Consider the following 22,253-nt stretch of genomic DNA (forward strand, 5'->3'; position numbering starts at 1 on the left):
CTATGGAGTACTGCACTTGCAAAAGATTTTTCTAAGTTCAAATAAACTGTCTATTACTGCAATTATTACGGAAACATCCAGAAATATCTGTATAATTCACAGGAAAATTGTATTTTATTGTCTTTTTCAGATCTTTTTGGTGCTTTGTCACAAAATTTTTCCAGTTTCTTTGGAAAATTGAGACTTCAAAAGAAAAAAATCCCAAACATAATAGAGTGACCATCGACATGTCGGACAACTAGCCGCAAAAAATGTTATTTTTGATTTCATTTCCAAAATTAGTCTTCTCTTTTCATTCACTTTTCTTATGTACTTTCAGTACCCACTGCAAAACTCAATATACAAATGAGCGAGAAAGCAAAGACTAAATATGAATTTAGAAAGCAAGAAACTGTTAATCAAGACCACCTTATAACATTGCAAGAACATCAGGCTGCTTGAAAGCAAAATATAAAGGGAATAATGCTGGTTTAAAACTTTTGCAAACCTGGGCTAATGCAAACAGTAAACAATTATTACATTTGTGCAGTTTGGAAAGAGTACATGACTATTTGCAACAGGTCAAAAGAATAAAGCACAACATAAAGCACAACAATTTTGCAGCCTAAGATACTGTGCTGAATCTTGAGAACGTTTTTCACATCCTGAAACTACTAGTAAAATTAAGAAACGTGTTATTGCAGTGTATGTTCCCCATTAAGCCCAAGATTTGAGCAGAACATGTCCTAGCAGGAGACAGTGTGATGTGAAAATATAAGTTGCTTGACTCTGACTATGGACAACTGCCAGACGAGCTAATTTTCAGTCCTGTTTCTCAGGAGAAAAAACTCTGAACTCATGTCAAAATGCTCTTTTTGACACCCTCCAACCCTTCGAGCAGCATCAGACTGGCAAAGGCAACTGGGTGAAACGTGTTTCCCCCTCCCAACAGGAAGCCTCTCTTACACGTTAAAGAGGTACTTCCCGACAAAACAGAGGGGTTATCCTTCCCTGTCAGCAAGCCGATCCCACAAAGATGGAAAAAAGGAGATGCAGTGAATTGTAAGCTTTTGACAGAAGGGATGTTTTGTTAGGCAGCGGCAGGAATTCATGCAGTGGATTTTTTTTGGATGAAAAGACATTAAACATACCTGCTTAGACGTGAGCTTTATCAAGGATCCTTCGTAACCCTGAGGAAATAAACAAAAATATGACATTTACTTAAGGGACTTATGTAAATGAACCTTTAATGTATTTTATTTTTATTTTATGTAATAAATCAAAACAAAAGGCAGTTAAAGGGCCAATTAAATGCTTTCAAAAATCTGAAAAGTGTGTATTTGTATTTAGCACTTTTAACTCAGATTCCCCTAAATACAAATATATGTCTTTTAAGCTACCTATTTAGTAAATTGGGTCCATTTTTGTGGAAATTGATCTCAAAATAATATCGGCTGGCCTTAGACGTTTTTAGAGAATGTTAGTGGATAAACATTATAGTACACAGTCTGAAAGGAGAGTAAGAATATATCAGGGTCAGGTTATTTTCCAAGCCTGCTTACTAGCAATGGCTGCCCAACTAAACTGATAGGCCAAGCAAGAAAACCATTAATGAGTTAAGGAGATGCCAAAGGGAACTCTGGAGGAGCTGCAGAGCTCCATAATTCAGCTCTAAATCATAATCACATATGTGGGCTTAACAGAAGAGTGACAAGAAGATCCATCTTAAGTTTCATTTAAAGTTTGTCAAAAACCATAAAGGGAAAAGCAACATCTGGTCAAATAAGACCAGAATTTAAGCTTTTGGCTTACAACATAACAAAATATTGAGAAGTTTTAGCGATGTGATTACCTCTGAGAGGCACAGGCATTTTATAACATTTGCTTTACACAGTAAGGTTGCTTTCTATCTCTCTTAGAAAAAGACCATATGGATTGGATTGTTGTGTCTAATTATTCAAGGCTTCCAGCTCTTAACACTCATGATGTAAAACTTTTACTCAGGGTACATACCAAAAGCATTGTCTAATAGAGGGATTACATGGATTGTAATTATTCAATCACTTGCACAGCACTGCTCTTCAACCATTAAGGTGCATTATTCTCGGGCGACGGGCCAAAAAGCCAGCAGCATCCAGGTTCGTTCAACTGGATTAGAAATCCCTGCCAGCGCAAGAAAGCGGAGCTTCTGAGGCGAAGCAAACAGCTTTGTTTTTGGATTGCAGGCATTGAGCCACTTTTTCCATGATGAACACGCGATCGAGATGTGATTGAAGCCTGGCGTTAGGAGCACAGACGCTTGAACCTCGAGGGAGAGTTTCCATTACAGTTTATTTTATCACCATTAATGGAGGTCTCATTGACTTCTGGAAAAAAGGAAAGCAGCTAAGAATAGCTGCTGCAGCCCATCGGTTTAAAACATACAAACATACCTTAAATGGTCTGAAGAGGAGATAGAGCTCCCGCGGTTTGATATCCAGAGGTAGCCCACTGACGAATAGCGTTCGGACCTGAAGAGAACAAGAGAGAGGGATTATGTATTTTTCATTAACCTTTGTGGTTATAAATAGCCTCAATGGCTCTCTGACGGTGACATAGGAGATTATGAGGAACAGGACAATGAAGTTAAACAGTCACACTCAAAGATAGAGATACATTACTGTTCCGCAAACACACTCCTTACTGCACCATTGTCCTCTCTGGTGTAATCTGCAAATGGCCAATCCCCCTTGGCAGTTTTATCCTCTGGTTTACATTTGAACTTTTCAACTTGCAGCATGGGTTGGCATTTCTTGAGGATTATACCGTACTATATGAGAATTATATGTTGAGTACATTGGCTGTGAGGAAAACCCAAATTGAGAGTGAGAGAAGGGGCATAAGTCCAGCGGACAAATTCATGATGACTTCGATCAGGCATTTAGGCGTAGAAGACGTCATGTTATGAAAGCCGATGAGAACAATATATGAGCAGGGTTATTTGAATAAGGTTTAATTTAAAAAAATAAATAAATAAATAAATAAACACTTTACATAATGCTTTCAGACTCTACTGCATCAAATACTATTTTTAAAGAAATAGTTCACAACCTCTGTGATGGAAAATTTCAAAAATGGAAAATTAAGCAGAAAAATTATTAATAAGTTGAACTCATCAGGTTTGAGAGCATTTGAACACCTTGAAACATGAGTCTGACGACAAACATAAGAGAGGATACAGCATTACTGGGCTCTGACTGGGTGGCGGTGATTTTACTCCCTTACATTGTCCGTATAAAATGCAAAACTTCCTGCTTTTTTCACAGTAAATACATCATATCTTTTTCTATAAACTTTCATCTGATCTTTGTTGCACCTTACAAAAAATGCCTCAAAGAACCATGCTGTATGCTGATGCGTTTATAGACTGAAAATTTTGAAAATGTTTACTTGTGAGGAACATAAAGAACAGAAAATATAAATCTGAATTTTCATAATTTGTCAAAGCTGATAAGTTGGAAAATGTCAGAAAACGTCAGATTGGCTAGTAAACTATTCAAATGGCCATCTGACAATTACTGGCCAGTTATACAGTTATTGCTGTGTATATTAAATAGTATAAATAAATAGAAAATGTTTATTAAAAAAGACATTTATTGGGGATGTTCTAGTGGCGCAGGGGTTAAGCACAACCCACATATGGAGGCCTTAGTTCCATATATATATATATATATATGTATAAAAAGATATTTCTCTTTTTTTAATTGGTTGTAATCACAAGATTCCATCTTTACCAGCCAGTTAAGAAGGTTGCTTTAAAACACAAAGTACCTTGTTTGTTTAGACTCACATAAAGGTTATTCAATTTAGAACTGCAAAATTAAATGGAATATTTAAAATCAAATTCAATGAAAAAAAAAATCTTAGATATATGTTAACAGTCATAAAAGATTTATTAATACTTTCAAAAGCAAGAAAAAGTTCAAATGGACACTTTTGTTCCAATAATTTAATGAGGAATGTCTAAGTTTGCTCTTTATTCTCTCATCAAAGTCAACATGCAACTCTTTTATTTTTCCAGCCCGGTCAATCGTACAGTGGAAAACTAAGCCCCCTTGTCTAAAAAAGGCTGGTGTGAACAACAGCAGCAGCAACAGCTCTGTCCACACATCCAGACCCATTAGACCCGAGCTGGGGTTTGGTAAACACAGACATAGCAGCACTATGGAGCACAGGTGCGGAGGAGTCGTTTCATGCTGCCGAGAGCAGATCTGGTTACAGATTTGTAGGCAGCGTAACAGAAAATTCTTCAGTTACATGCGTCTGTGAATCTGTCTGTGCTTAATAAAGGGTCAGCCCAGGACAGAGCCGTTAACACATATCCAAACAATGAATGTGCCATTCACTGGAGCAACAGCTTTAAATCCCCATCGAAAGATTCAAAATGTGAATTAGCTTTTCTCCAGTTGTATTTTGCATACATAATACATACTTCTTTTTTTTTAAAATAGCTAAATATTTAATTTAGCTATAGTTTAACCAAAAAGTTCCATCTTAATATCAATAAGGCTTTCAGAAAATTATAGTTCTGTAGACAAAGAAGATTCAAAGCTTCCAGATTCATTAAATTTAAAACTCAGGTGACAAAAGGAGCTGCTGAACTAACACCTCACCTCATTCCCAAATGTAACCTGATCCACACCCCCAAAGCCAGAGGCTGATCAACACATAAACAAACGCAGCTTAGCAACTGGGGGAGCAAAAGCATGGTCAGCGTCACCAAGCTCGTTCAAACATAAAGTAGAAAAAAACGTTCCCCTGTGGTAACTCTCTCATCACAGTGGTGAGCTGAAACCTGTACTGTCCTCACTTCACCTCGTCTCAGGCAGATATGTTTAAATCAACTCCTAGGAGGCTCTCCTTGCATTAAAAAGGCAGCAGAGTGAAATCAGTCAGGCTCAATGCAAAGACAAAGACAAGTGCAAAAACTACACCTTTAAAATGGTGTTGTAGGCGAGTCGCCTTTACTTTTCCATTCATCCATTTATTGTCCTACTCATCTGAGATCAGGTCAGTGGTGTAACAGATCAAGTTAGGGCAACACAATATAAAAAAAAAACGCAACAATTTTGGTGCATGTTGCGATAAAAGTGACTCGCAACATTTCTTTGCGGAAAAAGTTGCTTCTTATGGCATCTGCTGTTTTGGCCTTGAGGGAACTTGTAGTTCCTTAACGACTTGAACACCTTACCGCCTCTTAAAACCTTTCAGTCTCAAATAACCGGTGTCAGCAAATATACAGGCACAGAAAACCTGAATGCTGAATACTTTAGAAGTCTTTATAGCATGACATGAGTATAACAAGTTGATATTAGTGAGTTAATTAGTCGAGCATCTGCGTAGGTTGCTGGTCGACCAGGGTTCTTTGAGCTAGCTGAGCCGCAGTGCATAGCCACAAGTGGAGGAGGAGCAGCAGCATTTCGATACGTTCTGCTCCACGAAGTAAACGAAAACTCAAGTAACTTTATGTATCTTTTTGACAAAAGGTTACAGTGGAGGAACAGCATGATTGTTTTTGAAATACCTTGATTGCAGAAACCAGCATATTGTTATTGGAAACTTACAAGAATAAAAATAAAGCTACATAGATTTGTGTCATTGCCAAATTTTAGCAACAATTATTCCTGTTGAAGCAAAAAAAAAACCCACCCATAAATAGATAGAAAACCCAACACACAGTTTTAATAAGACTAGATTAGATTAAGTGTAGTTATCTTAAAGACAAAGATAGTAATTGTCACTTTAACAGGAATTTTGGCATATACCATAATAAAACCTGATCTATCCAGTGATCTATCTTGTCAAATATCATCTCTAATTGAATGTCTTCTCTTTAGTCAGAGACATTTAAAAACTAGACAAGTTAAGACACACAACAAGGAATACTCCACAGTCTTAGAACAATGGGACATTCTTGGCTGCTTCGGACCTCATTCCTAAGACTTCCTGACGTCAGCTATTGTGATATATGATCTTTTCTCTCCCTGCGTGTCCGGTGAGGAGCTGACTGCACACGTTGGTGGTAGAATGTGGCAACAGCTCTTCACAGCGTACATCTGCTGTTGGTTAGCCCTAGAGTATTATCCCGCTAACAGAGTTGTAAAGGGGACTGCCATCATTGTGAAATTTCATAATCCATTAAACCAAAGTGAAGGTCAGACCAGAGACCAAGCAGTCAAAAAAAACAAAACAAAGTCAAACCTTCTGCTACTGTTTTACTGGATTTGTTTTATTGGTTTCCTCGTGAGTCACATACCTACATTATCATAGTTCTGAGGAACCAAGTCCAAGCCTTTGAATTGTTGACCATTTATGGTCTGTGCATGTGTGCACACATGCACAGAGTAACGCGCAAGCAGGCTTCGATCAGAAACAGCAGCTTTTACCTTCAATAAGCCAGCTGAGTGCTTCGCAGCCGGCGTACCGGTGCAGTTCCTTGGCAACGCCTCATCGGAGCAAGGCAGAGTGCGTAGCCCCGGAGCCAAAAACATCACATCCTATTAAGGCCACTTCTGCAGCAGGTCCTGGGGGGATCCATGCACCTCTAATCAGAGATCCCTGACTCCACAAGCACCGGATGAGGTCATCACCTTATTGGCTATCCGTCTATGTACCTTTCAGATTTTCTGGTGCCACCCTATTTATTTAGACCTAGAAAGGGTGCTGTTCAATCAGCAACACACAAATGAAAGGCCAGCAGGAGGAGAAAATCAAATTTTCAAAACTTTACTAAAATTTGGACGGAGCAACTAGAATATTTTCCTCCATTTCTAAGTGTTTTCATTACAATCTCCAATGAAAGTTTTGTGCTAACAAATTATCCAGTCAACTAGAAATCAAGGTTATGGCATTAAGGCATCTAGAAGTGGCAAAGCTGACTTATAGACATTCAAACTGAGATTTGGGATGATGAAGAAACTGGATTTAAGTGAATCTGAATGCAACAATTTGAACAAAGAAACAATGTTTCAGAAACTCCTTATCAACTGGGACAAACAATATTCCAAAAAGGAGAAAATATGCAGGGAGCAGCAGTTGTGTGGGTGAAAATGCTTTGCTAAAGTCACAGATCAGAGGAGAATAAGCTAATAGACTGGTCCAAGAAGATAGAAAGGCAACAGTAGCTCAAATAACCCCTTTTTGAAGCAAAGACATCATCAGAATGTCACCTCTGAACACGTTGAACTTTGAAGAAGGTGAGCAGCAGCCGGAGAGGCCACACTGAGGCCAACAACCATGAGCTAAAAACAGGAAACTGAGGCTAAAGTTCACAGTGGAGGACCAAGACAGATTAAAAACTAAGCTGTCCAGTGTGCCTAAATTTCAGATGCAACATTCAGATGGTAGGATCAGAGTTCAATGTATACAACATGAAAGCATGGATCCAGTAGTTGATCCAACAGTTTAGCCTGGAGGAGGCGGTGCAAACACTGCAACCTTTCGTTGTAAACACCATTTAGAACAACTTAACTTTACACTAATTGATAGCTAAAGTGTCAAGAAGCCAAGAAAACCCTTCAAAACTTGTTTTCAGGTCAAGGTTTCTCAGTAAGGAAACTTCATTTGATGAGCCAACATGAAGAAGATTCATTTCGATAATCAAACAACAGAAGTTATTAATGTGTCATTTCTATTCAGCTTCCACTGTAGGTTTTGTTGAATCTGCTACACCCTCTGTGTGAAAAGCCTCATTATAGTTTGCTGAACAGTGCAACTCCCCAGTATATTTGGTTTGACTGCGATGGATTGCTAGTTTGACTGTTCCGTCTGTCTGGAATGAGTGACACGACCTTGTTGCAATGTGAGAAGATTGCGACACATTTCCGTCTCTGTACTTGAATGAAGGTATCAAAAAAACAAATGAATAAAACTGGGATTTCCTTCAAACTGAATGGCTTTGGACACATCTTTTACCCCTAAAAATAGAAGCAACCACTTGACCATTTTTTCAATTAGAAAAACATTTATTCTTTCTGATTTTAAATATTTACATTTGAATGCCTATGTATTTTACAGCAGTTTGACTGAAGTAACATGACCAACAAAGCTGATTATGAGATTGTAAGGGTAGGTTTCAGTTTTCAGTGTTATTTGTTTTATGTGGTTCCTGTAGTTTAGGCAAGTTTTCACAAGACCTTAGCGGTAGTTCTTTTGTTGTTTGCTATGTGCTGTGCAGCTGTGCAAAATCTGAAGTTTGTGGCAAAATTCTTAATTACAATTTTGCAAAGCTTTGCCAATATCAATTTTAGATTCATTTTTAAGTTAAAAAAATACAATAAAGACCATTCAAAAGTGGTTAATAAGCCACAATTAATATTTGGACCACAAGAGAGGTCACATAAAGCAGGGTTTAACTAATATTTCAAAAGAGGTCCAAAATGTAAGTGTTTGAATTTTAGGCAGTCCTTAGCATCTTATGTCTCCAAGGGTCAGCGCTGAAGGACAGCTGACTGTTGTCATCTGGTCAATCTGCAGGTTTGTTAAAGAAGTCTTCAACAAACTGACATCTAGCTCCTGTTACCATTTTCCTGCAGAGCAATTTGCTGAAGTGTAGAACTAATGTAGACATGTTCGCCAGCTTTTAGGTCACAACATATTTCAGTTATTAGTGAGCAGTTTAATAAACCTAGTGCTTTGCTTTCAGAGTTGTTAAATTTAATGACTTGTGTTGGATGAACTCATCTGTGCACAGCGCAGAGCAAGCAAATTGACAGAGATACCAAGACAGAAATTTGCAGCAGCTAATACACTCTGTTTCACTGTGAACATCATTACTCACTTTATAATAGAAAACCCCAAATCATTAGATGAAGGAAATAAACAGCAGTGGAAGTGCAAAAACAGGCTATAATACTCTCTGTATTAATGCCATGAATTAAGATAATTAGCCAATATTTATCACAGTTCTTTGCAATATGTATATTACACACAACAACATTGCCATGCCTATAAATTCAAATATAAGATGCAGTTCTCATAGAGAGCACTGATTGTAAAAAGACATCTACACTATTACATGCGTTTCTGGGCATGTATCAAAATCTCACACTGACTTATGTTCTACATAATGAAATAGACAAAATTCATTAAACTATCAGATACATTGCTATCAAAGACTTCCCTCCCTCTGCCGTTGTCACAGCTTAGTGTTGGCATCACCCTTCATCATCCTCATAGCTTTGTTTCTTCATCTTCCACGTCAAAGGGCGTGAGGAGTGAGCGACTGCAGGCCCGAGAGGTGTCAAACAACCATAAATGGATGAGCCTTTCTGTCTGCTAATGATCTGGGTTTGGCGGGTCAAGTTTCCCATTCTGGGTCAGAGATCACAGGTTAGACTTGGGGTTGTTTTTGTGGGGCAAAAGGTTAACTGTGAGACTGAGTGCACTCCAGGCGTCACGCCTGAACTCAGAGTGGAGAATGCCTTCTGTTTTTTTCCGTCTCTCTCTTAAGTCCTACAAGTGCTTTGGACGAACAATTACGACTCAGTGAGACTGTAAATGTTCCAACAGGTTGACCTTTAAAAGACATTTAAAACAAATGACCTAGTAGGCTTGCACTCTGCTCTTCTTTTGCTCTATTCTTTCTGCCTCCACAAGAATTTTTTTGTGTGTATAATCTGACCTAGAAACAAAAAAATCTGTTCTCTGAATTTCAACAAAACAGCTTCTTGGCGTCATGTGAAAGGGGAAACATGCTTTTTTTTTTTTCACGGATTGTCAGCCCCACATCGGTTTGACTTCTTGTCTGTCAGCTTAAGGGCTCATCAAAATTACTCTGAAGTGACAGGATCTCTTCTTCCTTTCTGACATCTAATGAGTCTCCTCCAATGGACTTAAAATTCCTAAGGGCTCATTAATTTGAACTAATCTCCGCTTCAGCGTTCGTCAACCTCTCCTTTTGTTGCTGGTCAGCCAAGTGAACACCTCAAGTCGCTTGCTGCGTTGTGGATGGATGAGCTGAGTGTAAGCGAGGACAAAAATAAAACACAAAAAACAAACACCAGATCCTGAGTCATCAAAGTCACCATTGAAAACAAGTCACCATTTGTCAAATTTTTACCATCATCCATCACAGTCTGTTAACCAGAGCTGTTGGTTTCTGACTTAAGCATCTTGCAGTTATTGATTCACAATCAGTACCAGAAGTTTGTTCTTGTTTTGATTTACATTTATTTGCATAAATCACAAGAGAGCCTTTAATTATAATTTATACATTAGTTTGTATTTTTTATCATTCACCATGTGCCATGATACTGCTTATAGCTATGGCCTAAAGACTGAGCCTTTTAATAGAGTAGAAAAATAGGGTTAGAAAACACAGCCAACCGTAAAAAGCTAAAATATTTCTTAAACGTGTCCGGTAGTTCCTAGGTGTTTAAGCTTAGCAAGCTGCATTTTAGATGTGCTTGATGAAAATATTCACAAATAGACAAATATTCTGCAAATAAGGAGTTACTTTCCCCAGAAAATACCTCAAGTAATGAACTGCGATTTAGCAGGGGTCCACTGAATATATTTGACTTTTCTGTAAGCAAAGTAATAACTATCATCTTCAAAACAGCAAGATGATGCAAATGCAATAAAAGGCTCAAGCATTTTAAGGCTGACGACCAATATCTGCCAATGACTGTTGAGCTGCTGGAGCTAATCTAGGCCTTGGTTGGACTTCAAATTGAATACACTGGCAAGATCATGTGATCAGAAAAAGAGGAGGGAGAGTTGTCGGTCATCGGTACAGTGTTTCCTTCCGGTTGGAGTCCCTCCTCAACTTCCACAAGCCAAAACCAGCCGCTGATCTCAGACATCTTTCACCCTACAGCCCGATAAAGGATAAGGGCTACGTCCACTGGGACGTTAATAGGGGCAAGCAGGATGGAAACGACGGGAGTAGATAGCTCGGCAAATTATAAACGGTGCCAGGGTGGAGCGAGGGAAAGTGGGAGGAAACGGCAACAGAACAAGATAAAGGCAGAAAGAGGGGAGAAAAAGGGAGGGACAAAGGCAAGACGGGAGGGAAGGAAACAGAGGGCAAGGGAGATAAAAGCAGCAGCAGAGGATGGATGGATGGATGGATGGATGGATGGATGGATGGATGGATGGATGGATGGATGGATGGATGGATGGATGGATGGATGGATGGATGGATGGATGGATGGATGGATGGATGGATGGATGGATGGGAGAAATTACATGAAATAACGAGTCTGAGAAAGAGTAATGAACATAAAAAGGATCTCAATAGCAGGTGTGAAGACTGAGAGCATACACTCCGTGCTGCGAGGCGGATAATTATAGCTCGTGAGTGAGTAATATTTAGTAAAGCTGACAGTATGACAAAGGACGGTAAAATGTCTCACACATCTAGGAAAAAAGTTCGCACTTCCTCCATCACAGGGCAGTTTCATCATATCATTAACTACAAAACAAACTGAGATCTGACAGCCGAGGTCTTTTAGGGAAAGCAGCACCACATATATATATATATATATATATATATATATATATATATATATATATATATATATATATATATATATATATATATATATATGTGTGTGTGTGTGTGTGTAAATTAAACTGAAAAGAAAAAGTGGGAGACAAGAAACAGTACTATAAATATATATGTACATTTTTTTTATTCTCACATCTATCCTGACGACTCTCTGCTTTCTTGTTGTCTTTTCAAATACCTCTTGTCGCACTGCTGACAAATGGCTAAAATAAGATGACAATTCCCCTCAGGCTTTTATAAATAAGCTCCATCCTCTCAGACTGTCAGACGGAGCAAGGTTTTATGGTTTCTGTATGGCAGTAAAGGTGGCTTGTTGATGTCTACATTACCCTCACCTCACTCAGGGTTTTATTCTACTTATTTATTTTTGTAATATTGTGCTTTTGTGTCTTCTTTGAATTGTCACAAGCTCGAGCGACTGTAGATCTTTTGTCTGGTCAGATTCTCCGTCCGTTCACACCCCATCATGCCAACCCCTCCCTCAGGTAACGTTTCATGTCACAGAGAATCAGCGTATCATCCTGCCCTTTTCATAGATACATCCACACGCACACGGATCACATGCATCCCCAACGCCACTGTGCTGCCCATGGATCTTCTCCAGCAGCGAGACTCACCCCGCCCCACAACCTAAGAACAAAAAAAACAAAGGTCATGCTTGCTGCCCACATGACCTGCTATGTTGAAGGGGATACCTGAAGCAGGCCAAGCACAACCCAATTACACCCCGGGGGGCTGTTCGCTCAACTCGTTCGTGCGATATTCCCTGTAACTATGAGAACATTCAACGGGTATTAATGGGGTTCAAGGATCTTACTTAGTGGGACTTTTACATCCACGATCTTTTCTGTCCAGAACCTGAAGCTTGGCACATCATCCCGGGAATCAGGTTTCAACTTAAGCAGACATAAGGCATAGAGAGGCGAACCGACAACAAACAGATGAAAGATCAAGCCAACAGTTGACTGGCAGAGATCAGATGCACTTCATATACTCCACTTACCTTTTCCATCCTTCTCTGTTTCTCCACTGATTGTCAGCGTACAGTGAAAGAGGCCAGGAAGAAGCCAAAATCTCCTTTCTGTTCCAACACACCATCCAGAATTCAAAAATGTTTAATGAAATCCAGTCAAACTCCTTAAATCAGCCCATCAGTCTGTCTCTGGCTGATACTGATTTCCAGGTATTCTTTTTAAGTTCATTCTTGTTTTGTTTTTTGTTAAGTACAAAGTTTCTCATGCAAACCTTTTTGAAATATGTAAAGCCAGCACTACCACAAAAAAACATAATGCAGGTTCTTTGATATTGGGAGTAGTTAGAAGTGAACCAGCAGGAAATGAAGATATTACAATATTTTCACCATTAATATTTCATCAAAGCATACGAACATAACAGAGCAGAGCTGTTCACTGAAGTATTACTTGATGAAAAAGTTGTAAAAAATATATTTGTACCTGCTTATATGAAAAAACTAGCATAAAGGTCTTGTGTTACCTGTGCTAGTAAGTAAGGTATCAATTAAAGACAAAAACCAGCAAAAAATAATGTAAAAATGCGCTCCTAATTAAATATGACTTGTATATCAAGGTGTGCTAAGGTTTAAAACCATTACACATTCATACACAAGAAATCTGCTTTCAGTACTTTTACTTTGATGAAAGGATGTTTAGTAGTGATAGAGAAAACTGATTGATTCCAGCATGTACCCATGGATTGGTGCATTATAACTACAACCAGAAGTGATGTGACATTTTTTTAAGCTTAATGCGGTTGGTCAGTTATCTGTAAATAAATAAAAAGGTATTCACGGTAGTTATAAGTTTTTTTATTAACTGAAAACTGGGTATTTGATTTTATTTGAGGGTATTTTACCATTAGAGTATCATAGAGGCATCAGTCCCACCATTTAAAATGATCTATGAATAGGTTTTTTGGCTGCCAAGTGAATGATGTCTCCATTTTATTTACTTCATTTTCTCTGCTTGCCCTTTGTCTTTAAATGTCACCTTTCTGTTAACATTGAAGTGTGTTGAAGTCTCAGTGTGCATACATATCGGTTCGCATTAAAATAAGCGAACATGCATGCCATATCTTTCTATCAAACCCTTGTCATATCAGATTAATACAAGTCTCCTTTAGGGTCCAACCCAAACGTCTTGTCCAAAAAAGGTCTGGAAACAGGCCGCGGTCGAAACGTATCTCTGACAGTTACCAGCGTGTCACCTCAACTTCATCAGCAGCCGAGTGCTGCTAAACGTGAAAGCATCCAGAACACCTGATAATCGCGCTTATCGCAGCAGCTCTCCAGATCAGATGCTGCTGGGGTTGGAACCCCCCGACACCCACGCCTCCTCCTGCATACCTCGCCGGCAGCCAGACCATGTTTGGCGAGCGCTGGTGCACGCAAGATAAACGTTAAGCATCGTCGACGGCGTGCGAGGTTGAGCAACGGAGCCGAGCTCGCAGCAGTGCTTTGCTGGTGCGAATCAGTGATCCATTGAGGCGCAGGCTGTGCAAGAGCGGGGAGGGAGGGCGTGATATTGTTCAGCATGTGAGAGTCACACCAGCCAGGCTGTTGAACTTTGCCTCTCATAAGGTAACAGTTTATAGTTGGGCAGTTAGGATTCAAGGAAATGAAAATTTAAGAAATGATGCAGAGAAAGCCCAACTCACATTACTCTTTGCCTTACTGCACAAACATCTACATCTGTCTGCACACTTGTGAACAAGTGGAAAAAAACAACGACTCAAACCTCTTTCCTCCCCCCGCAGCTACCAACAACACAACTCATTAGAGCAAAGACAAAGTGGGCCTGTCCAACCTTATGTTAATTCGTCCAAGTGAATGTAAGTCTCGGTCGGTCTGGACGAGATCCAAACATTTCTACAACATTAGATTTCTCTGGCCATTACTCTCACCGTCTCTGTGTCGGCCTTTCACGCAGACAGTTCTCGTCTGGTGTTGCAGCCCGCCGACAGCACGGAATTTCAATTTCGAAAGAGTCCAGATATTTATCAAACAAATGGGACGAGGCGAAAAAAAAAACAAGTATTTTCATCAGAAATATTGTAATAATGACTCTTTGTTATTCAGTTTGTTATTATGACCTTGACCTTTTATAGGTCAAGGTCATAATATCTGATAGTATGTGGTCAAAATTTTAATGAGTTGACAGATCTGCTTTTTGCAGATCTGGCAACTGCAAAAAGCAACTAAAGTTGAAAAAAACTGAATCATTACTAATATTTCAGCTCCAAGTCAAAGCTCTGAGATGCTAAAATGAGTACAAGAAGAGCTAATGAGCAGAAATCAAATATAGGCTTTAAAGGTCATGCTTGGAGCCAAAATACACAAAATTCTGATGTAATTTAATTTTAAGAGCTTCTTATCACTCTTGTTTTAATTTTATGTTCTAGAAACAAAAAAACGTGTTTTGACTATTTAGCCTAAAAATTTAAATTTAAATTTGGTACTGGTCAGAAAAAGCCTGATTGCTGCATCTTTATCCAAAACTGACGATAATATAGGTGCTTATGTTACACTTGAGACTATACATTTATAATGGGCTGTGATTGACAAAGCTTTTCTACCACAGCAGTGGTGTGGGATTTTTTCAAATGCAAGAACAACACACACCCAAAAGAAATTTAAATTTTTATGTCAAATTTAGACAAGGATATAACAAAACCTTTATTATTGTCTGTTACAACTACAAGTGTACCCTTTGTAAAAAAATAATAATAATAAAATTTACCCCACACCCCCATTCACAGTGGCTACACATAGTAGTAGCCACAATCTTTGGTGTGTGGTTTTCTATAGTTGAGATAGGTACAGGACTGGAACCAGATCATTTGTCAAAAAATGATCTAATATATTCTAATATCCAAACATTATATTATATAAAAGAGTTCAAGCTGAAAGAGAAAACTAACTTTTAAAAAAAGCACAGAATTGGCACTGGTACTGGCAATTAAAAAATATTTTTATATTTTTAATTGCCAGTACCAGTCCAATTAAATGGACAAACTGTCAATATTTTCAGGACCAAACTGCCACTGACTCAAGGCAACAAGCTGTTTGCTTAAACTCACACATTTGTTTGGTATATTTAAATTTGACTGTTTTTGGGATAGAACTGAACTGACTATACTGTAATGGATTGAACTGGAAGGAATTGCATCGATTACAATTGAATTTGGACCGACTTGGATTGTAAATATTCAACCTCGAATTGACCTGCTTGACTTGTAAAGTGACATCAGTTGTAAACTGCTGCGATATAAATAAACTAAGCTGAATTGAGTATGTTTTGAATTTTAAAAAATGGCTGCGACTTCAACCAGCAGAGACAGAACCGCGTTCCAGAAGATGATCTGTCAAACAATACAATTCATGAGGTCAGAAAGACTCACAGTGAACCTCTTAATTTCTTATCCTTTACCTCATCCGAGAAGTGCTACATAAACTCCCTGCATCTATAGAAACCTTTCTGAGCTCGGGACCAAATATGGCCTTACATCAGTCCGGGCATGTTTGGCTATTCAGTTACAAAGTGACGAGCTTTAATCAGATTTACTCCAAGGGAAATATCTAACATAATTGGATACACCTTTCTTGCGAGCTCGAAAATAACAATCTATGTCCTTTGGATGGAGACACATCTGTGCCAAAGCAAAGACATACTCAACAAACCTAATATTGTTGAACCAGACTGTGCAGAGTTTACAGAAACTGGACCGTCATTTTATCTTTATTAGAAAAGATTGTCTCACATTTTTGCCTAACAAATCGTTCTGTTATGCTTCGATGGAGGAGGTAACTGTAATGCAACAGAGTTATTGCCTGCATGTTGCAGCAGCAGGCAGTTGTTTGAACTTCAATGACTCCTCTGTGCTTCTCTGAACTCGGATTCACTTTGGCTCAGAATCTTTTTTTATCGTTGTGTTTAGCGCTCCAAACTTCCTGTTGGGCTATTTATCCCCTTCTGTTATTGTTATTATTACCATTGCAAAATGTTTACATAAACATTGTCTTAGTGATCTGTGGGTAAAAATGTGAGCGATTTGTTGAAAAGAAATACATATAAAGACATATGAAATAATGTCTTTATTATTTCTAAAACATCAAATTAATTAATTTATGTCTATAACATTAAAACCTAAAACCATCAGCAACAAAAGCCTTAAAATCTTTCTTTTTTTTTTTTACATTTTGATACTAGGAGGCACTGCTTCGTGTCTACACCTCAAACATGTTGTATTTATTCATTACAAAACAAATATAGATGAAGAAACACATCCAAAATAAATACACCTAAAGTTTTGACGATTCTGGACTAAAGTATTTTTTAAGAATTTAATTTTCATCTCATTGTCAGCCTGGTGCACAAGCACTAATTACTAAATGCAGGAAGTGAGATTGCAAGATTATGTGTAAGTAGGCAATTAGATATCCTCACTAGAAACTAACAATAAGAAACTGAGGAATTTGTTTTTTATCTTAAAATACTTAAAATACATTTGCTTTCTTTTGAGTGGTCAAAACAAAAATATAAAAATGTTTTTTTTCCCTTTTTTGCCGTCAATATAGAATAAAATAAACAAAATACCTGAGTTGAAAACTCATCATCAGTATATATGGACAGTGACGTCATGAACCGAGGCAAAAACTTTGCGGGGACAGGTTGAGGAGTGGACAGAGCGGAATGTGGGAAAACCGCGTCTTTCTCCGCCACGTTTCTTGAGTTCATCACCTTTATTTGTCCAGCCAAGTTGACATTTCTACTTTAACACCGAAATAATCAGCTGTTTCATCTCTTTGTGTTTTCCGTAAAGAACATGTGAGAATCAGTAGGAACAGTGAAACTTTTAGATAGAAACTCCCGAGTAAAGGGAAGCATTTCGGGTTTTCGGACAATCAGGCTAAAAAAAATTATTATTTTTTTTAAAAAGTGGAAATTCCCGATTATTATTGAGAGTTCAAACGCAGGGAGCAGCAGCTCCAGGTGCGCCGGTGTACATACCTCCTCTTCGTGGTTGGTGAATTCACTCTGCTCGTTTTCCTTCTCTATTTTGTTGCTATTCATTCTGAGTCGGACTCTTTGTTGTTTTTTCCTCACTCGGAAGGTCGTCTTCTTTTTCTCGCGTAGCTCCCGCTCGTCTTCTCCCTCCGCCGGCTGAATTAAGAAGCACCCTCCGACTGGACCCGAGCCTCGAGTTCTTCCCGTTAGTTCGCGGACATTAAACGGTTTCTGTCGCTTTAAATTGAATCAAAGGAGTCGGTGAAAGGGGGTCAGCTGTGAGCGGCGCGTGCGTCTCGGCTCTCGGATACTATTCCCCTCAGCATTCCCTGGAAAGCTTCACCGCGGGGCTCCTCTTGTTGCTGTTTCACCCCCCCCTAAAATGAAATGCAGTTGAATGTTGAGCGAAGGCGCGCCGCAGGCAAACTTCTCTCCCCATCCCAACGTCCGTCCCTCCACGCGGAAGGAGGCGAGGGAGGACGAGAGGGAGGGGTTTCTGGGTGGGGTAGAGGGCTTGGGAGGATGCGCCGCAGCGGCGTTTATGGAGATTCATCCACCGCTGGAACAGCTGCGGCGGTGGGGGAGGACGCAATCTGCATCCATCACCTTTTGGGCCAGCTGGATGTTATTTTAGTGACTGAAACATTCCTGAAATATTCTCCTAAGGCGCTGGCTTATGTGGTTATTTGTTGTTGTTATTAGTTGTTGAGTCGAGGGGCTTGTGGACAAAAGGGGGCAACGAATTATTGCTTCTGTTGTCTCCCTGCGAACTTCTTTTGAACTTGAGATTTTCGTTCAAACCAAACTTCAGTGGATTTTACTGACGACCACTGCAATGGTTACAAAGTGGTGCAACACTTTGCGCAACTCCGAGAGAGTTAAATCAACACCAATTTTGTTAACGGACCAAACAGAGTCGGCATGGTGTTGATTCAACTCTGCGGAATTTGCTGTGTGAATAGGAAGAAAGTGGCAACGTGTGTTTAAAAGATTTTTGTACAAATAAAAAAATGGAAAAACCATCATAAATCAATACTTTATACTACTTTGAGTCTTTTGCGATACATGCTTCATTCATCTAGAAGCTGAAATTTTGACCAATGACCATCTTGATTTGATAAATATGGACTTTGACTGGGCCATTCTGACGCACAAATGTTCTTTGATCAGTTGTGTCAAACTCATTTTCATTTTGAGACACAATAGTATCATAAATGTTCAAGAATGCGATAGAACGTATTACGAAACGGACCTAGTAAGAAACAGTTAAAATATTATAGATTTCTCAACTTACTAATTCTTAGTTGTTTTTGTAAGTATGACTTTCTCAAGAAAAGTAATCAATGTCATGAGGTGGTGTAGTGCAGGCGGTGAGGCAGACGCTGGAGGCCCAGTTAAGGTGAGTGGTGGAAGTTTAATGACAAAAAAAAGTCCAGAAAACAGTCAACAAACAAGTAAGTCCGCGGCCAGGCAGCACGGTGGAGAGTGCTCACACCGGTATCAACAGGTCAAACAGGCGGAGAGAACAACAAACGACAAGAAACGACAGGGACCCCAAGAGGAACAAAGGACACAGGTGGGATTTAATATACAGAGGGTAATCAGGGGAACAAGACACACCTGGGAGCAACCAAGGGGAAGACAGGACAACGAAGAGACTCAGGACACAAACTCAAACACAACAGAAAAAACACAGAACATGACACTCAAACTTTATGCAAGCTCCACATTAGCCTGTTTAAAGAGTGACTCTTTTTTTAACCACACCTAAGTGTGGCGATTGTCTAACCTTTAACTAGGCTGCATGACAGCGTTCATCATAAATATGGCATCATGAGACAAGCACGTGTGCTACCTCAGCGACTTTCAAATGCAGTATTCAGCATAATCCATCATCTGTAAAGAAGAAAACATCAGTAGACACAAACAACTATCAGCCTTATTGTTTAATTCATTTCATGTGTGTTCCTCGTCTCAAACTGTTAGACATCGCTAATCTCCCCTATTTCTTTTGAAACGGACTGTACGCATTTCAGGTAGGTTGTGCAAGTAAGACCTGGAGACCTGCGAGGTGTTTAGATAGCCTTACTCGTAGTAATCCCACCATGTGACCTCACCTAAGTCTGTTTGATTTATGATTTCTGAGTGCAGAAGCAGCCAGGCTCCTGGAGCCATGGAAGTGATGTCTCAAGCCGCGGCAGAGATGAGAAAACACTGTAAAGTTTACAGGCACGCCTGTTATTGTCTACACAGCAAAAGGCGCAAACAAAACAGCCTTTAACAGCAGCCGTCAGGTGACAAGCCACCTTCAAACACTCCCCAATATCAAAACATTTATTTTGAGCAGCTGCCTCACTCTGTATTCTGCAAGTTAAAGTTCTTGACTATACGTTTAGGTGACGTTTATTACACAGGACAGACGCTCACTTCGTTTGACAGCCGGCACTGAAAAACAGAAAAAAGAAAGGCAGGGGATTTTTATTTTTTTTATTATTTTTTATTTTTTGCTGCACTTGCACCTCTAAAAGGAAAGAGGAAAAAAATAGTCGCCGTGGATCAGTCTTGGATATTTCTCCTCTTTGCTCCTCCCCAATCATGTCTATATCAATTACACCTCATCCGAAGCATGCACAATGAAGAAGGGACATGGCAGAGTCTTTTTATGCTGATGAGAGGCAGTTGGGGCTGATGGGAAGGAGGGAGGCTGTCGGAGTCTTCGAAGCAGATAAAAATGGAAATCTCCCCCCGTTTGCCGTTCACCACCACGTTATCAAAGCTTCCTGCTGGAGTCTGGGGAGCAATGTGGGGGAGGAGAGGTGAGAGGGGATCTGAGGGGGGAGGAGGGAGTGGGGGAGATGTCCCAGCTGTGTTTGACAGGTCTCAGAGCTGAGCTGTGTGGTCTGATGCTCAGAGAGAGAGGGTGGTCTCCCCCAAACCCCCATAAAAACACACACACACACACACACGGAGAAAAGGGTTGCAGAAAGAGGAGAGAGTTTGGTCACGGTGTCCTGGGTAACATGTCAGCAAGCTTGACGAGGCCAAGCCTTACATGAAGATATCTGTGCGTTATCTGCAGTAGCTGAGCAAAGCACAGCGTCAAGTCAGGGTGCTTTCTTATTTCAGACATGACAGGGAAACAAAGGAATCTATGCATATTTTCACAAATATATAGTACCGTCACAAAGTTTAAACCAGCCATAATTAAATCACACTGTGGTTTTAAGGAGTCAAACCTTCTTCAAATCTTTAAAAGTACAAAGTACTGTAGTTTTATTTGCTTTTTATACATTGATTTGATAAAAAGCTTTTGTTTTGTTTTGTCCTGTTATGCCACAATTTTTAATTTATTTTTTGACACAAAGCAGTAAGAATTTCAGAATTATATATCATATAATAATTATATATATATAACTATTTAATAAAACTATGTTATTTTACTTATGTTATGTTCTTTTATTTATATTACTCACATTTAGAAGTAATGAATGAGGTTATAAAATAAATAGAATAGGAAATCTTACGTGGAGTTCCACCTCCGGAGAAAAACTTGACCTGGTAACCCAAAGCTCAAAAACAAAAAAAGTTAAGACTTGCTAACTGTTGTGCTCATTGACCAGATTAACTACTATTAGCTACATAAAATATGACAAGAATGTATTTTTCTGCAACACTCTTGCTAACATAAGTTGCACAATACTGTATGTGCAACCAATTTCATGAGGCACAAACGGTCACAAATCCACTTGAGTAGCAAAACGGGAAAAATATCAATGTGTTAAAGTGTGGAAGTTATGGATGTTAGTGTTGGAAACTAATGTCTTACTGTCCAAAATGCCAGTAAGACATGAGCAATTTTCTCTGTCAGACTCTAAAAATTAAGTTACCTTTTGCTTTTGTACACGTATTGGAATGTCTGTCAAGTATAAATTAGTTTCAGGGACCCTTTTTTTTCATTTCACTGTAAACAAATAGTTCAACAAGGACAAAGATATGGGAGATTGAGACACAAAATCACATTCTCCAATAATATGATCTGAATCACTGACTCACAGCTAAAAGGCCAGCTTGATATGAGCACAGAAACAAGAATCTATCATGACACATTGCCAATGTATTGACCTGCGGTAGATCCCTGAGGTTGGACACCTGCTGTTCTCAAAGTTCACTCAGTTGGCAGTCAGTTGACTCAAAAATATCTGGTCTATGCGTTATGTTGTCTTTGTTACATGCCCAAGAGGCTTAGTGCTGTTCTTTAAAGAACTAACCACATCATTTATGATCAGAAAGAAAAAAAAAAACACCTGGGAGTGGGAAACTTGTCCATCCAGAGGTCAGCTGTAAAACAGGCAGGTCTGGCTAAGAACATGACAGCAGCTCAGCTTTTGGCAGAGAAACACTCCTTACCCTTTAGAAGAAATGTGTGGTAAGTGTCTCTCATTGGTTTTTAGCCAGGCCATTCCATTCCTTTGACTTACTATATTTCAGTGTTCCTCTCTTTATGCCGTAGTGCCCTTTGATCTTCCAGTAAGATCACTAATGAGCGATTTATGGTCAGATTGACCTCCTCTAATTGGCCTTCGGAGGTTTGGTATTTCAGCGGGGAGTTTTCACAGCCAAATCTTTGTATGACAAAAAAGTAAACATTTGCTTAGAAAATTTAAGCGGTACACCTCTTTGTCTCTCCGTAGATGCAGGTT

The 22,253-nt window shown here is 39.2% G+C and overlaps 1 protein-coding gene across 5 annotated transcripts in view; it reads right to left on the bottom strand.

The window, feature by feature from the left end:
- Positions 1-18,057, bottom strand: part of LOC129373253 (RNA-binding protein with multiple splicing-like) — a 41,746-nt gene extending 23,689 nt beyond the window's left edge. For all 5 annotated transcript variants that reach the window (XR_008607333.1, XR_008607331.1, XR_008607332.1 and 2 more), the window contains exons 1-3: positions 17,557-18,057; positions 2,412-2,489; positions 1,131-1,169 (exon numbers count right to left, since the gene is read on the bottom strand). Coding sequence is in view for 1 of the 5 variants with exons in the window: in XM_055051109.1 (XP_054907084.1) it covers positions 1,131-1,169; positions 2,412-2,489; positions 17,557-17,619 (180 nt within the window). In the remaining 4 variants the exon portion in view is untranslated. The remainder of the gene's footprint in view (positions 1-1,130; positions 1,170-2,411; positions 2,490-17,556) is intronic.
- Between the last annotated feature and the right edge of the window lie 4,196 nt (positions 18,058-22,253).

The sequence above is a fragment of the Poeciliopsis prolifica genome, unplaced genomic scaffold (assembly GCF_027474105.1).
Source record: "Poeciliopsis prolifica strain line A6 unplaced genomic scaffold, Auburn_PproV2 SCAFFOLD032, whole genome shotgun sequence".
Taxonomy (NCBI): domain Eukaryota; kingdom Metazoa; phylum Chordata; class Actinopteri; order Cyprinodontiformes; family Poeciliidae; genus Poeciliopsis; species Poeciliopsis prolifica.